At 51.1% G+C, this 16,430-nt stretch overlaps 1 protein-coding gene across 1 annotated transcript; it reads left to right on the forward strand.

Moving 5' to 3' along the window:
• Positions 1–857: 857 nt before the first annotated feature.
• Cish (cytokine inducible SH2 containing protein) lies at positions 858–6,161 on the forward strand. The gene is made up of 3 exons (XM_005347840.3): positions 858–1,156; positions 4,018–4,238; positions 4,462–6,161. The coding sequence occupies exons 1-3, from the start codon at positions 1,137–1,139 to the stop codon at positions 4,992–4,994; spliced, it is 774 nt and encodes a 257-aa protein (XP_005347897.1). The 5' UTR covers positions 858–1,136; the 3' UTR covers positions 4,995–6,161.
• Positions 6,162–16,430: the final 10,269 nt, after the last annotated feature.

Here is a 16,430-nt window from a genome sequence, read left to right on the forward strand (position 1 = left end):
AGGTCAGTCTGGATCTTTTTTTTCTTTTCTCTCTCTCTCTTTTTAATTCTCTCTAGTGAGTTAATGGGAATAAACATAGCAAGTTCTCTTGTTTTACAAGAGAGCAGTGTCACTGTTCTGTCCCCTACCTCTTTGCTCCTATCCCCAAACTATCTTTGTTTGAACTCTGTTCTCCCAGCATTTGGTTGTGCCTCACTAAGCCATAGACTGGAGCTATCTGGGAGCTGATTGTCTCCGTTTACCTCTCAGGGGGATAATTTCCATGACTGGAGGTACACTCAGAGATCAAGCACGGGTGGGACGGACTCATTTGATACAAAAGATTAACCTGAATCCTTTTAGGCCCCCTTATGCACTCCGCGCCTCTCCCTAAGTCTCTCTCCAGATCTCACATCACGCCACCTACCTCCCGGCAACTCCACACACAGTGTCCTGCTGTAGGCGAGACCCAATAGGGAGTCCTAACACAACGTCCGATCAGCTAGGGACGGCTAGCTAGGAGGACCGGCCCAGACCCTGCCCCGCGCTGTAGTTCCACGGGGAGATAAGCGCACCCATCCCCAAAGAAGCAGAGTAAACGAAGGCAATCTGGCTTCGAGTTGCCAGAGTCGCACCCTTCTTTCTAACTTGTCCCCAACCCAGTCTTCTCTCTACCGGTCTCTAGGTCCCGCCTCACTCAGTCACGTCAGTCCAATGTTGACGCACTTCAATTGGTCCGTCCAGATGCTCGGCTCCACCTCCAGCTCTGCTATTGGTCAAGTCATGGGGCTCCCGCCCAGTTTTCCTGGAAAGTTCTTGGAAATCTGTCAAAGGTGTTTCCTTTCGCAGTCCAAAGCCTTAGAAGCCAGCGCCCCTGTTCCCCTCCCGGCCACGGCAAAACCTGCGGTTCTAGGAAGATGCGACTTCCGGGAAGGGCTGGGACACAGCGGACAAAAGATTAGGAGGCGCCTGGCCCCGCCCCGCCCTTCCAGCCCGTCCCCCTCGTCCTTCCAGCCTGCTAGCTCCAGAATCTTTCAGTCCGTGCTCGTCGCCCGTGCGCCCCGGGACCTTGACCTTCGCGCCCTCGACACCCACTGGCTCCCTTCTGCTTCCGTCCTGCCGAGCCCCGACTCTCGAGCTGCCGTTGCCTCTGGGACATGGTCCTTTGCGTACAGGGGTAAGCGCAGCTCTCTCCCTGCCCATGTCCCGTGCGGGAAGCGCTGGAGATCACAGGCCTCCAGCTAGCTGCAGGATTTGGGAGGGCTTGACCGGCTGGAGGTGATGAAGTACGAGAGGACCTCGAGTTCTACGCCTAGGATCCCCCACACACACACACTCACACACTTAGTAGTAAGGATAGGGAAACAGGCCGGCGAGCTGTGGGAGGAGCCCCCATTCCTGAGATCTCAGGGGCAACAACTATAAGAGGTCCTTCGGAATGGAGTTTACCAGTCTAGACCTTTTTTTAACCCAGAGTTTACCTAGCCTTCCCGTTCCTATCTATCGGTGACCAGCCCTAAGATCCCTCTGTGTTCAGGTGTCCATTGCTCTGTTCTAGGTTAGTGTTTAGGCTCTTGGGGAAACCAGCCTGTCTTTGACTCTCCCAAGGCTAATAACCAACACCGTTAGGAGCACCCCACACACCTCTTTTTAGCCCAGATCGAGGTTTCAGTGTGACAAAGACTTTTGCCTGCCTTCTCCAAGGTTTCCCAAAGGCGCGGAATATGGGACTGTAGTGGCAGTGGGACTTTGATAAGACAAAGTCTTGGCCGCAGCTGAGTGGTCTTGGCACACCTGTTTACTGTTTCAGGGTCCCCTTAGGTCATCTATCAGCCAGGAATTTAGGAAACACTAGGAAAGGGAATACATATGCATGCGTATTACAAAGTCAGGGAGAGCTGGGTGGTGGTCTGGTGGTGGTTTTTTAACTTTTTTAACTGACATGGGTATGGTGCCAAGTGAGGGAGAGTGGAAGGTGGGGCCGGGCTGAAGAGCCCTTGCTCTAAGCAGTCCTGGGTCTCCAGGAGAGACATGGAGGTGCCGGGACGTTCCTATCATGTTTGTTCATTCTTTGATCTGAAGTTTGGACTCCCCAGCAGACCCACACCCTGTCTTCCTTCTTAGATGGCCCCCTCCTCCATTCTTGGTTCCCACAGCCTCTTTGACTTTGCCTTCACTGAAGACCCCTGGGAACCTCAGGGACAGTGTTGGGTATTAGGGAAACAACATCTTTAACAGATTTTGTGTGTGTATCTCACCTCCCTGGGCTTGGTTCATCTCACTGGCATGTGTCCTCAGGCAGACTTAATGGCTAGATTCCAAGACATGCACACACAGGTTCTTGGAACACACCAGTCCTCGGCCCCACCACGATGACACAGTGGTAGACACTCCCATGCCTAGATATATAGTCTCTCCCCAGCCACCTGCGGGGAGGAACAGTCATTCTACACCTAGACACGATACTAAGCCCAGAAGTGCCACTACACACACATATGGGACTGTGCAAGAGGCCTCACTACATTGTCTGGCCATGCTTACCACAGAGCTTGTGGAATGACTGGCTAGCTGCCCACATTCTCTCAGATGGTGCCTGGATCGGCTATGAGCCACAGCAAGCCGGTCACCTCAAAATTCTGCCTCTCGCTCCCTAAGTGGGACGCCAGAGCTCTCCCAGCACACTCAGACTGCTTGAGTGTGGAAAAACCCTTGGCAGGCAGAGCCAGTCACCCCTTCTCATGAGTGGTCACAGGACCATGACCTTCTAAACACCACTTACACTGTCAGGTTTGGCTTCTGTCCCTGCTGATTGCCACCAGCTCCTAACCACCCCTTGTTTACAAGCAATACCCGATACAGATGGCCTTCCCACAGCAAGTGTGGCAGAGCCTAGGGTTTCATTATCTTGAGGTCCTAAGATGCAACAGGGGCCTAGACACAGAACTGAGGCCTGGGCACATATCTTATTAGAAATAAGAGAAAGCCAACATTCCTTCCTCAGGAAGCAGAGCCCCTGGATCGCCCCCCGGGTGGGCTTCCCTTGAATTTCAGTCATTTTAGTTCCCCTAACCCCAGCTCTCTAAATGGCCAAACCCCTCAGGGCAAGTAGATGCTCATCTGGAAGGAGGGGAAAAGACAGCCGAAACTAGAGCAAACTGTACACAAAACCACACAGCATAGCAGGGCTGACTCGACAGGGTGGAGTCTGGAATGTAGGTTGAGTGTTCTGTCCTTTGGTGGGTGCTCGTATTTATGAGAGATGAGAGCCTTCAGTGCCTTTAGAGGCCACTGTCTCTCCTCGCCTGCGAGGAGCAGAGCCCAAGACGGGAATCTGGCAGGTATGGGTAAAAGCTTGTTGAAGTCTTGAAGTCCTAGCCAGTGTGGACTGGGGTCCCCCTAACAGATACTTCCCTTGACAGGAAGCTACCGTGTAACCTTAGGCTTTCTCCTGTAATCTCCAGATTCCCTGAGGATCCCACCCTCCTTTGTCCTGTGACTCCGCGAGATACAGTGGTATTGACTGGCTACCTCAGTCAAAGCTCAACTGGGAGATAGCTTTTGCTTGGACAGAGCCCCCCTTCTTGTGGTAGGAAGGCTGAAAATGCTCATGGGGAGTGGCCTGTGATTTTGGTGATACCAGATGAGGGTTAGTTTGTATGCAGTAAATGCAGAAGAGTGGGGTCTAGGAAACCAGGGTTATGGGTATAGTTCAGTGGTGGAACATGGAACATGTGTAAGCCTCTGAGGTCGATTCCCAGCACCCCAAAAGACAAGAAGGAAAGACCTGTATACATGAGCTGGATGTGGTAGCGCACCCCTTTAATCCCAGCATTTGGGAGTCAGAAGCAGGTGGATCTCTGTGAATGTGAGGGCATCCTGGTCTATATAACAAGTTCCAGGCCAACCAGAGCTACATAGTGAGACCCTGTTCTTTGTTTTTTGTTTGTTTTAAATCTATATATTTGGTGGAAGCAATCAAAGGATTTTTTTTTAAATGAAGACTATGTGAGACCTCTGTCACCTGTCTTCCCACTTTAGATCTTGTCCTTTGCTGGCTGTGGAGAGAATTGGGCAGCGGCCTCTGTGGGCCCAGTCTCTGGAGCTGCCTGGGTCAGCCATGCAGCCCTTGCCCACTGGGGCATTCCCAGAGGAGGTGGCAGAGGAGACTCCTGTCCAGTCAGAGAGCGAACCAAAGGTGCTAGACCCTGAGGAGGACTTGCTGTGTATAGCCAAGACGTTTTCCTACCTTCGGGAATCTGGTAAGTCTCAGGGGAAAGACAAACCTTGTTCTGGGAAGTTGATGGAGGAACTAAGCTCTTGGGATTTTGACTCTGATCTGGGAAGGCCCTGCCCCTAAGTCTGATGGGAGAACTACATCCCTGTCCAGGGAACTGTGAAGGGACTCTCCACCTTGGCCTACCCTGGATTGGTACCTTTAGGTAATTTCTGATCAGTCCCTTGGCCTCCTCTCTGCTTGTCTAGGATGGTATTGGGGTTCCATTACGGCCAGCGAGGCCCGACAACACCTACAGAAGATGCCAGAGGGTACATTCCTAGTACGAGATAGTACCCATCCCAGCTACCTGTTCACGCTGTCTGTCAAAACTACCCGTGGCCCCACCAATGTACGCATCGAGTATGCTGATTCCAGCTTCCGACTGGACTCCAACTGCTTGTCCAGACCTCGAATCTTGGCCTTCCCAGATGTGGTCAGCCTTGTGCAGCACTATGTGGCCTCCTGTGCTGCTGACACCCGGAGTGACAGCCCGGATCCCGTTCCCACCCCAGCCCTGCCTGCACCTAAACAAGATGCACCTGGTGACTCAACCCTGCCCCTCCCCACGGCTACCGCTGTGCATCTAAAACTGGTGCAGCCCTTTGTGCGCAGAAGCAGTGCCCGTAGCTTACAACATCTGTGTCGCCTCGTCATCAACCGTCTGGTGGCCGACGTGGACTGCCTACCACTGCCCCGGCGCATGGCCGACTACCTCCGACAGTACCCCTTCCAACTCTGATGGGGCCCGGCACCCTGCTCTGCCTCACATCGTTATAGCCTGGAGGGGACACAAGCCCCAGCTGGACTGGGTTCCTGCTGTCCCTTCTTCGGTCCCCCTGGTGCCTGCATACATAGAGCTGGATCAGAACGTGCCAGCAAGAACAAGGCAGGTGGAAGAAGGGTTGTCGCACAACTCTGAGGTCAGTGCCTCCAGTTCCCATGTGGCTGTTTGTGGTGAGCCATGTGTCAGAGCAGAGAGAGACAGGCAGGACCTCATCTCACCCTGGAGGCTGAACCCAGGCCTCCATTCACTGGCGTGCCCTAACCACCTGAACTCTGTATATTCTCCCAGCCCTGGTTTCTCCATCTGCTGGGTAGGGCAGGCCCCCTACCCATCTGGAGAGTAGCCAGTCGGTTTCTGGGAGAGTATCAGCCAGAGGAACTGAGGTTGATGGTGCCAGCCCCTGGTGGGGAAGTAGGCCAGGCTGGTGGGGAGGGGGGCTACACAGTTAAACAGTATTTATTTTATTTATTTTCCTTATGGGATTGGGGGTGGATTAATGGCGTGAGCCATCCCATTTCTCTGCCCTAAGGCCTGAGTCAGCCAAAGATCCCCAGCCCTGGTTCTTCCCTGTGGAGACCCCCATCCCCAGACAAGACATTGGGCCCAAAGTAGTCCTGAATGCCCTGGCCCTGACCACCTGCATATGAATGTGCCCACTCCCTTTTTCCCCTAGCCTCTCCAGGAGGCTGGGTAACCATACAAATGGGAGCCAGAAATACAGAGCTCACACTCATCTCCTCTGGGGCAATGCCATGGCTTCACGGAGCTGGCTTCTCTGTGGTGCAGCCCCTGCGGAGGGCACGCTCTGGGTCAGGAAGAGGATGCTGGCTAGGGCTGCTGCTGCAGCTCTTCTGTGTCTGCTTCCTGTCCAGGAAATTGCCTGCATGTGAGAGAGGGAGAAATGCATACCTAACGAGACTTTATAAAACAATTATTATAGCACAAAAACCAGTTTGGTAGTTTCTCTTCCACTGATTTTTCTGTAACGATAATAAAATTATGCCTTCCATTTACGAAGCCTTCCGCGGGTCATCTGGTGTAGCTGGTAGTTTGTCTCTCTTTCTTCCTGTTATTGCGATCCAGTTCCACATCAGGAAAAGCCGAAGCTCAGAACCTTATAGGACTGAGCGGTCTCTGCCAGGGGCCTGGGGGTGCAGGTAACAGGGAGCTGCCTTTCTTGTTCCCCTTGGGAAATGAGAGACAGGAGGTGAAGTTCTGCCGGCAAGCCTTCTAGGGTGCTATCCACGGCCCTGCTGGCTGTGTGGGAAGTGGGTTGCAGAAGAGCTCCAAGTCCAAGAGGTGTATGAAGAGGAAGTATCCCATTCAGTGTGTAAGTAGGCACGGAGGGAGGGGGTAACTTGAGAAGGAGTCACAGAGCTCAGGCCGCCAGTCCTTGCAAGGAGAAAGCAGAGTGGAAACAAAGGCACGAGGTATGGATCCCTGGTATGGATCCCTGACGTGATGCCTTGAGAGAGCGCCTCCCAGGCATGGAGCAGATCAGCTAACACAGATAGTGACCCATGAGCTGGTAGAGTCTGGTCTGGGGGAGGGGTGTCAGAATTCTTGCTCAGGCTGTTTGGGGTGAGAGGACCCTCTCCTCTGAGTCAAGATCTTGTACATCAGAAATATAATTAAGGTGGAGACACTGTCCAGGGTTGGTGGTCTGACTTGGGAATACTTACACTGCTGGGGTCCTGCTATGCCTGATCTTTTCTCTGGTGTGTGCGGGCCTCCCAGGAAAGCTCTCAGCTATGCTCATGGCCCTCTAAGCCTTATTTTGGAAACAATTTGGGATGTGTTCTTAGTCCAGAGACCATTAAGAGTTGCAAATTACTAGAGGCCAGGAATGGTGGATCGTGAGCAGAAAGCTATGAGAAACAGCATTTTGATATAGAAGACGAAAAGGAAAAAACAATCAGGGAGGCCCAGGACTGAGGACAAGAAGACAGTCATGACAAAGAAGAGGAATGGCATTGCGGGGGCTGGGAAGATGGCTCAGGGGTCAAGAATGTTCACTACTCTTTCAAAGGCCCAGAGCTTCCAGCTCCAGTGGGGCTGATGCTGTCTTCTGGCCTCTGTGCACCGATAGACACACCCAGAAACACACACATAAGAAATAATACTTTTTAAAGGAATGACATTGGACTAGAATGAACAAGAGGTAGATGAAGGAGGGACGATATTTAAAAGCCGGGAGTAGTTCCCAAGTCCATCTCTTTGGTCTGACACCTTCTCTGTTGCTGGTGGGAGCTGATAAAACTTTTGCTGACTGTGGGGGCCAACAGTGCACCTCTTCCAAGTGTCACCATGGCCCTGGTAGCGTCTTTTCTTCAACTTTGATCTCAACCTCTTTTTCATTCCCAAAATGTGTGGGGTAAACCCTGTTGCCCTCCACCCCCCAGATCTGAGTCATCTAGTGGGAAAGTAGTGGGCACATGGGGACCAGAGTTAGGTTTTCCACGTCTGGTGCTGCAACTTGGACATTCGGCTGCTATAACAAGAGGAAGCAGAGAGAACCCCATTCTTCCCAGTAGGGACTGCCTAACAGTGCCTGCCAGGTGCAAGTCTGCGTGAGGACTCCGTACTTCCTGGAAGTGGGGTCCAAATGCTACTCCGGATTCAAATACCAGGAGCAGGGGCTGGCTGAGGCCACGCAGAGAGTTCAGGACAGAACAACACTCAACGAACTGCGCCTCTGCCCCCGCAGCTCTGTGAGATGAGACTGGGCAACCGGGTGGCAGCCTGAACAGTGGTTTCTCTCCACCTGCCTCTGCCCGCTGAAAGCACTGGAGTGGTCCTGGCAATGGACCATGCCTGGCTCACCACAAGCCAGAGTCTACCTCTTTCCTGAGAAGGGGCTGCCAGTGACTGACATTTCAGTCTTTATATGAGAGGAATAGCAATGCCTGCCTGGGCATAGAGACAGCAGAAAACATGTCATTGGACCCCCGACCCAAGTCAATGGCCCAAGCCTAACAGAAAGGGAAAAGCAGCTGGCCAGTGCCATCACCCCTGGATGGTCCTGGGTTACTCTAAAGGGCAACCCCGTTGGCACTAGCTAGGGGGGAAGGGTGAACCATGAGGTGGGCATGCTGGACCCTGCACAATATCCAAATAGTAACCCTTTACTGATTGGGTCCCTTCACATATGCTCTTTGGTCACTGAGCCAGCCTCCATCAAGGCCCCAGGGACAGAGCAGGGAACATGACAGACAAGGCCTCCATCCTCATGGGGCTTGTCAGAAGTGCAAGAGAGGCTGTAAACAAGGAACAAATTGGCAAGTTTTGAGTGGGTGAAGAAAGACACGGCAGGAGGTGAGGGCAGAGAATGGCCTTAGGCATGGGATCACCCCACAGCAAAGGGGGCCTGGGTCACATCTGAGTAGCACGGCAGTGAACCTGGCTACTAGAGTGAAGAGCAGGGGGCGGTCCTGTAGATGTCATGGGTAAGGGCTGTGCCAGATCCTGGGAACAATCAGTGCAATGGCTTTAAGGCAGAAACAAGCCTAGAATCCAGGATGGAGTAGGAAGGACAAAGGGGCCATGACTGAATTTATTCTAGCTGGCGGATCGCCTCAGAGTCTAACAGGCTGAATTGAGCTCTGATGCTTGTTTCTAAAGGACTCTAGGGGGATGGCTCCATGATGGCCAGTGAGAAGATTCACAGGGAATGCCATAGGAAACCAGAGGAGGCAAGGGTGGCAACTTTGGATGTGGCTCATTTCCCCCCCCCCTTTTTTTTGGTTTTTTGAGACAGGGTTTCTCTGTTAGCTTTGAAGCCTATCCTGGAACTAGCTCTTGTAGACCAGACTGGCCTCAAACTCACAGAGATCCGCCTGCCTCTGCCTCTGCTGGGATTAAAGGCGTGCGCCACCGACTCCCGGCATCCCCATGAATCCTCACTCTAGCCCTGCACACTCTGAGGTTGTCCCTATTTCCAGATGAAGGAGTACGGCTTAGAGCAGCGGTTCTCAACCAGTGAGTTGCGACCCTTTCACAGGGGTCGCCTAAGATCATCAGAAAACACAGATATTTACGCTATGATTCGTAACAGTAGCGGGTTACAGTTATAAAGTAGCAGTGAACATAATTGTATGGTTGGGGGTCATCACGATGTGAGGAACTGTATGAAGGGTCGCTGCTTTAGGAAGGTTGGGGACCGCTAGCTTAGAGAGAAATACGGCTAGCTCAGGGTCATAAGCCTTGACCCTAGGCCTTATTCGTGTAACTACTACTCTACCCGTCTCTGAAGACTCGCCTGCCAAAGCCTTGATCTCTGAAGAGTAAAGACTTTCAGCAGGGCTTGGCCGGAGGCGTGGGGGGGCAGTGCTGGAGCTAGGCCCAAGAAGATTCTGCCCTGGCAGAGGAAGATGGGTTTGGAGAGCCGGCCTATGTGGAGTCCTTCTCTAGACTCAGTGCCTCTGGAATGGTTGAGGGCAGGTACCAAAGCCACCCAGGTATTTCTTGTCAGCAGATCTAACTGGCTAAGACGTTTCATTCAAGATTACTGAGTCACCCAGCATTCCCTTGGTCCCATGGGCCCCTGAACCTAAGTTCAGCATTTAACTTGCTGCAGATCCTGCTAGAATGGAGTTGAAGCCATGATCTTCACTCCCAGATGGAAACCCTCCTACCCTAGGTGTCCGTGGTGAAGTGAAGGGCCAGGGGCCTGAAATCAAGTGCTATCCAGCACCAAGGGTCTGCGTCTCAGGCTTCTGGTCGCTGAGGATTTCCTCCTTTACAAAGGAGCCTGGGCAGGCCAGAGCAGCCCTTTTCACAACGACCTGTTAGACCAGTTTTAATCTGGAGCAGGCTGACACTTGGCCTCCCCACCCCTCTCTTGCTCAGTGGGGAAGTACAGCCAGCCAACTAAGGGGCACCCCAGTGGTCACTGCAGGGCAGCTGGATTGGGATCCTTGTCTGGGACACAAGCTAGAGGAGGTCCCTGGGGGGTTAATTCTGGCCAGACAGCAGACCAGAGGGTAAGTGGAGAGTGACTGGGCCCGACTTTGGGGAAAAGCCAAGCACATGGAAGCCGATACTAATCTCTGGGCGGGAGATGCTGCAGGCTGAGTGCAGAAGGAGGCCAAAAGCTGCCCGCTCAGTGGAAAGACAATGGTTTCCATGACCCAGGCCTGGTCAAAGCAAGCAGAGTCCAGGGCACAGCAAGTAGCCTCTGAAGGCAGGGAAGACTTGGGGCTACTACAAGCCCTCCAGAAGTGTTCCACCCACACAGGAACTGACTGTCCCCAGAGATATCCCGATGGTACAGTTGAAGGGGGCATGGCATTTAACACATGCTTTCCAGGGCCAGAGTCAGAACCTTGCTCTGGGGACTTTCCCCAGCCCTAGCACCAATAAACCAGACCAGATACTTCCTGTCACCAGACGTGGGCTCTTTCTACCAGAGATCCAGAGTTCACTTCCAGCCTGTGTTAGGCCAAGGCTATGTTCTAAGTGCCTCTCAGCTCTCAGCCTCCCCCAAGAAGCATTTGCCCTTCCCACTGAGCACATCAGTGTGTGCATTCATGCGTGTGTGTGAGCGTGTGTGCTCACATGTGTGCTGACCTTTCCCTTTGGCCAACATTCCTTTGTTTTCCTCAGCTCCTTTCAGGGGACAGTTTGGTAGGAAGAGCCACAGAAGAGAGAGGTCCTCGGGAAACATTTCCTCAAAGCTCAGACACATGAAGTCCTATCCAGACAGAAATGGTTCCCGTGGTAGCCTGAAAAGATGGGGTTGGGGGGGGGGCGCAGGAAGAAACCTCCTGGGAGGGTGTACTGTTAACCCTGGCGCTTGGGTGTCTGCACCCCTGGGACCTTGCCATCATCAGTCTGGCATTGAGAGGGTAGTCTCAGCATTAACAGGTGAAGCTGGGTGGCTCTTAACTAGGCTGTTTTTAATTTCATGAGATACACATTCCCATCACAGGCCAAAATTCTGGGTTTATTGTCTGTGGGATCCATTTGCTCTGTGACCTACCCAAAAGGTGCCCAGGCTGGGTCTGCATAGTCCTGTACCTTTTCACTTGGAGTCGGCCAGTCAGTATCAGGGTTGAGAGATGTGGGCTTTGGGGACACCGGCACCCTCTTTCCAGCAACTTGATTGTCCCCAGTTTCTCTCCTGGGTCTCAGCCGTTTACCTGTGAAGGGCAGAAAAGGCACCGTGTGGGCAGCTCCGCCCCCACCCTGGGTGAGGTGTTTTCGCCAGAACCATAGCAGCTGTGGCTAGAGGCCTCTTCCCAGGAAGAGCAGAGCGCCTCTTCCAAGAACTCTGAGGAGGGCGGGCAGGAGGGTGCGCGGGGGAGTTAATTTTAAACCAAACAGCTTTCCACGCTTCTCAGGAACTGGTTGCTCAATGTGCTCAGGCAGGTCCCAGGCGAATGGGCAGGCCCGGTGCCAGCTCAGAGGTGGAGTGGGTGGAAGACACCCAGAGGAGAGGCCCAACTGACCTTGAGGGAATTTGGACTGCCTCTGCACACCCATCAGGGCCTGTCTCTCCCTGACCCCAGTCAGCCACCCAACTTGCTGGGGGACTTGGAGGGGGGTGACTTACTCAGTTCCAAGAAGGCAAAGAGACATTATAAAAAGATTCATAGTGAAGGTGTCATGTTCTTTCCAGGCCCTTGAAAGTCCTGCTCCCATCCCCTTCACTGTTGAGAACTTGCCATACTGTCCCCTGGCCTGCCCCTCTCTGGATGTTTTCTGATGAAGGCCTCCTCTGAGGGCCAATTCCTTGTAGGACAGAATGCTAGGGACCAGTTTAGTGGGATGTCAAATGGAGTATGGAAAACTGGAGGAAGTGATGGACCCCCCCTCCCCAGAAAATCATTTTCCTTTTGTGTAGGGAGAACTCCAAAGCCTGGGCACATGGCAGACCAGGAGATAGGGCATTTCACTTCATTGACCGCCTAGGCCCAACCTTAGTGTGTTTATCCCCTCCTGTCTGACAGTCTAGGGCCACCTCCCAATGTCTAGTTCATGAGGGTCTTCTCTGTCAAGAGTCATCTATCTCTTTCCGTTCTCCACCTCCAACTCTCCCTGTCCTCAGATTCTAGAAACCTAAGTAGGCTCTAAGAAAGATGCCAGGCAAATGCTGCCAGGAGCTGTGGTTCCTGGAACCAGCAACGCAGAGACAGGGGACACTTCCTGGAACCTGACAGCCATTCAAGGGAAAGAAAGACTCAAAGGACGGCCAGTGGCCTGGGGAGGAGACACTCTGTCAAAGTCAAAGCTTCAGCTTAGGTCCCCACCTCCAGGAAGCCCTCCTTGACTGAAGTTAGTCCCTTCAACTCCATCATCACACTAAGGGCTCTCCTAGGGAGGGCTCAAGTCTGGTGTGGCCTCTAGGGTATCTAGTGTCCAACCTGGAGCACAGCGAACATAGAGATAGGCATGGACAGCAGAAAAAGGGGGGTGCATGTGCACAGGTAAAGGAGGATGTCAGACATGAGCACACCACCAGGTCAGAGGAAAGAGGAATGTAAGGGAAGGAGAGGTCAGCAATGCCAGGTCTTACTGAGGAAGCCTCCAGGTCGTTGTTGGCCCGATCTTCAGATCCCTGCACCTTAGAGCAGGGTCAAGCCATCCAGGGCTCTCCTGGCATCCCTGGGCAGCCGTAAGCAAGCACCTGCTTTCTGGTACCTCAGTTTTCAGTTGTGAACAGGGAACTAACTGCCTCTCCACTCACATCTACACATCACTCTCCTTCCCACCCCAGCACCAACCTGTAACCGACCCGTCCATATGTTTCAGAGAAAACCATGCCCCCCCCTCCCAGAGCTGGTTCTGGGATTGAAGGCCAGGGCAGGTGCTGGGCAGCTATGAAGTGGTCTATAAGGAAGAGATCCCCAAACCCTTGTAAAAAGGCAGTGCGGGTGACCCAGGACACAGTTCCCCATTGTGTCCTCACCTTGGAGCTGCTGGGGCACCTAGTGCAGCAGACAAAAGTGGGAGTGCTACATTCCCTGCGACTTGGAGCCTGCTTCCTGTCCCTGGGCAGGCTGGCCATGGCCAGAGAGAGCTTGCTGTGGAGAACCTGACCTGGGGCCGACTCCATGTGGGTGGCAAAACTGCTGGGCTTGCTAGGTGGTTCTAGGGCCAGATCACCATCAAGTTGGACATCCTTGAAACTCAGTCTCCCCTCCTCCCCCAACTCCCCACCCCCACCCCCCAAAGTGAGGGCAGTGCCATCATCTGCCTTACGGAATCCCTGTAAGGTGTCCTAAAGAAATTGTAAATCGGATCACTTCATTCTTCTCTGAGATCTGCTCTCTGGGCCCCGTGCCATCTCTTCAGCTTCCCCTTCATCAGGAACCCATGAACACTTGCTCATTTTCCCTTTGCAGCATAAAGGACTCGCACACACACCTCTCTCCTTCCCTCTGTACCACAGGCCCTGGCGTATGCTGTGCTCTGGGCAAAGGAACACTCAGCGGTCCTAATATACAAATCTAAATATTGAAAAATCATAAACTACAAACTGCTAATAAAAATGTGCTAGCCTCTTACTTAACAAACATGTTTGCATGGCAATATAAATATCTATCAATGGACAGCTTTTATAAGTCTGAAAGTCAGGCAATATCAAGGGTTTTTGAACTTTGTGATAATTTTTCATGTCTAGGTGTTCTCTGATAGGTCTGAGGTTTAAGTAAGGAAACAGAGATTTGCTTAACTCACAATGCGTTCTCTATTTACCCTGTAGTTGTTCTTGTTTTTATTCTAGAAAACATGGTCATGTTTTTATAATCATTTACAACATCAGTTATTACAAGATTTGCATGTAATTACCGTTTTGACAGTGATAGCTTACAAGGTTAAAACAACATAGTATACTCGGCAATAGTGGCACACACCTTTAATCCCAGCACTCAGGAGGCAGAGGCAGGCGGATCTCTGTGAATTCGGGCCAGCCTGGTCTACAGAGCTAGTTTCAGGACAGCCAGGGCTACACAGAGAAACACTGTCTCAAAAAAAAAACAAAGCAAAATAAACAAATGGACAAGCAAACAAACCATAATATAACCAAATGGTATAAAAAAGTAAAGTCAGGTGGTGGTGGCACACATCTTTAATCCCAGCACTCAGGAGGCAGAGGCAGGCGGATCTCTCTGAGTTTAAAGCCAGCCTGATATACAGGAACTAGTTCCAGGACAGACTCCAAAGCTACAGAGAAACCCTGTCTTAAAAAACAAACAAACAAAAAAAGTTAGGTTAAATGAAAAATATAGGTGCTGGAGAGATGGCTCAGCAGTTAAGAGCACTGGCTGTTGTTCAGGGGACCCGGGTTCAATTCCCAGCACTCACATGGCAGCTCACAACTGTCTATAACTCCATCCATTTCCAGGGGACCTGACACTTTCACACAGACATAAACCAATGTATATAAAATAAAAACAAAAAAAATAACTTTAAAAAAGGAAAAAGAAAAATACCAAAATTGAAAGTATTTTAAACATAGGATCAATATTTATCTATCTATCTGTCTGTCTGTCTGTCTGTCTGTCTGTTTGTTTAATTTAAACTTCTGATTCTCCTGCCCCATCTCCCGCATTTTGGGAGTGTTATAGGCATGTGCCACCACGCATGGCTTTATGCAGTCCTGGGTATCAAACAGGCATACTTGACAAACATTCCACCAAGTGAGCTACAGCCCTAACCCCAAAAAAGTAATTTTAAAAGAAACGGCATTGAGGCTGGGAAGATGATTCAGCAGTTAAGAGCACATTCTGGTCTTTAGAGGACCCAGGTTCAGTTCCCAGTGTCCACATGTAGACTCACAGCCACTTGGAACTCCATTTCCAGGGATGCCCTCTTCTAGCCTCTGTGGAGCACACATAGAGTCCACAGGTGCATGCAGGCACTCACACACATACGCATAAATAGTTTTGCTTTTTTTTAAAAAAGGTTATTAGAAGTGAAGTAACAGTAACAGGTTGGGACGGTGACTCAGCAGGGAAAGTACCCAAGACTGCAGTTCCATGAGCTCAGAACCCACTGACGTGCCCACAGGGCAAAGTGACCTGCCTGTGAGTCCCGTCTGGTGTTAGGAGGTAGAGACAGGAGTCTCAGAGCCTCAAAGAACAAGGCAGAGAAACCAATGAGGATCCCTGATGTTAGTCTCAGTGCCCCCGTAGGCACCGGCATCCATATGCGTGGATAATCCACCCACATGTGGGCCCCCACGCACATGTAAAAACATGTGAAATTAATAATTAGTTAGTTAAAAGGAAATAACTTGGGAGGCTGAGGCGAGAGGATTGCCATGAGTATAAATAAGGCCAGCCTGGATTATAGAGTGAGTTCCAGGAAGCCTGGCATACTGTTACTATCTCAAAAAACAGCAATGGTAGCAACAAAAACTGAAGCAATAAGTTACATATTACATAATAATGTCAAATGATAGGATGTTTTAAAATTAAAATTTTGCTTTCTTATTTAATTTTTTTTAGAGATTGAACCCAGGGTCTCCTATATGCCAGGCCAATGCATTACCAGTGAGGCCCGCCTTAAGTTTTTATTAAGTTGTGTTATAAGTCCTGAAGTTTTTATTACGTCATGTTAAATGTTTTCATAGAAAGGAATCTTCTCAGAATGCAGTTCAAGCCCTCCATGACAGCTGCAGGGGAGTTTCTGCTGCCTCAGAGCAGACCCTGCCTGTGTTTCCCTGAGGTTCAAACTGTTACCATGGGAGTGGATTAGGGGATGTCTCACTGCACCAGGCACAGGGTATAGAGTCCCTGGTACTGGTAATGCCCCTGCAATCTTTGTAAACCTATCAGAAATCTACTTTTATAAGTTTAGACTGTACTTCAAACAACAGGTTTCAGGAAGGTTAGGAGAGAATGGTAACCGACCAGATGTAATTTCCAACAATTAATACCAGAATAATTTTGGGGAAAAATTCAATGTCCCCCTCACCATAAATTCTTAGACAGATCAAATATTTCAAAATTAAAGTGAAACAATGTTTAAAATGTCCTCTGCAGCCCTCCTGGGACAAAGAACAGTGGCCGGGAGGCAAAGCCTCCTCCTAGGCTTGTCTTCCCTGCATCCCCCAGCACACTGAGTCAAGGACCCTAATGCATGTAGCTTTTTGGGAAGTGATGCTAAGGAGCCCCAGCAGGAAGTTGGAAGACTAAGCTCCACAGCTCTTTTCCACTTCTGTACCTTTGTCGGGTCAGTAAGCACCGACAGCCCTTGTTTCCAGTAAAATAGAGGTGATCCCTCTTTTGTTTCCAAACCAGAAGCTTTATGCCTCCTGCCAGCATCTTTGAGAACATGGTAGGCTAACTCATTTGCTTACACAGTGGAAAAAAGCTCAGCTTTCATCGTACGTGCACGCACGCGAGTGTGTGTGTGTGTGTGTGTGTGTGTGTGTGTGTGTGTGTG

The sequence above is a fragment of the Microtus ochrogaster genome, chromosome 5 (genome assembly GCF_000317375.1).
Source record: "Microtus ochrogaster isolate Prairie Vole_2 chromosome 5, MicOch1.0, whole genome shotgun sequence".
In the NCBI taxonomy this organism is placed as follows: domain Eukaryota; kingdom Metazoa; phylum Chordata; class Mammalia; order Rodentia; family Cricetidae; genus Microtus; species Microtus ochrogaster.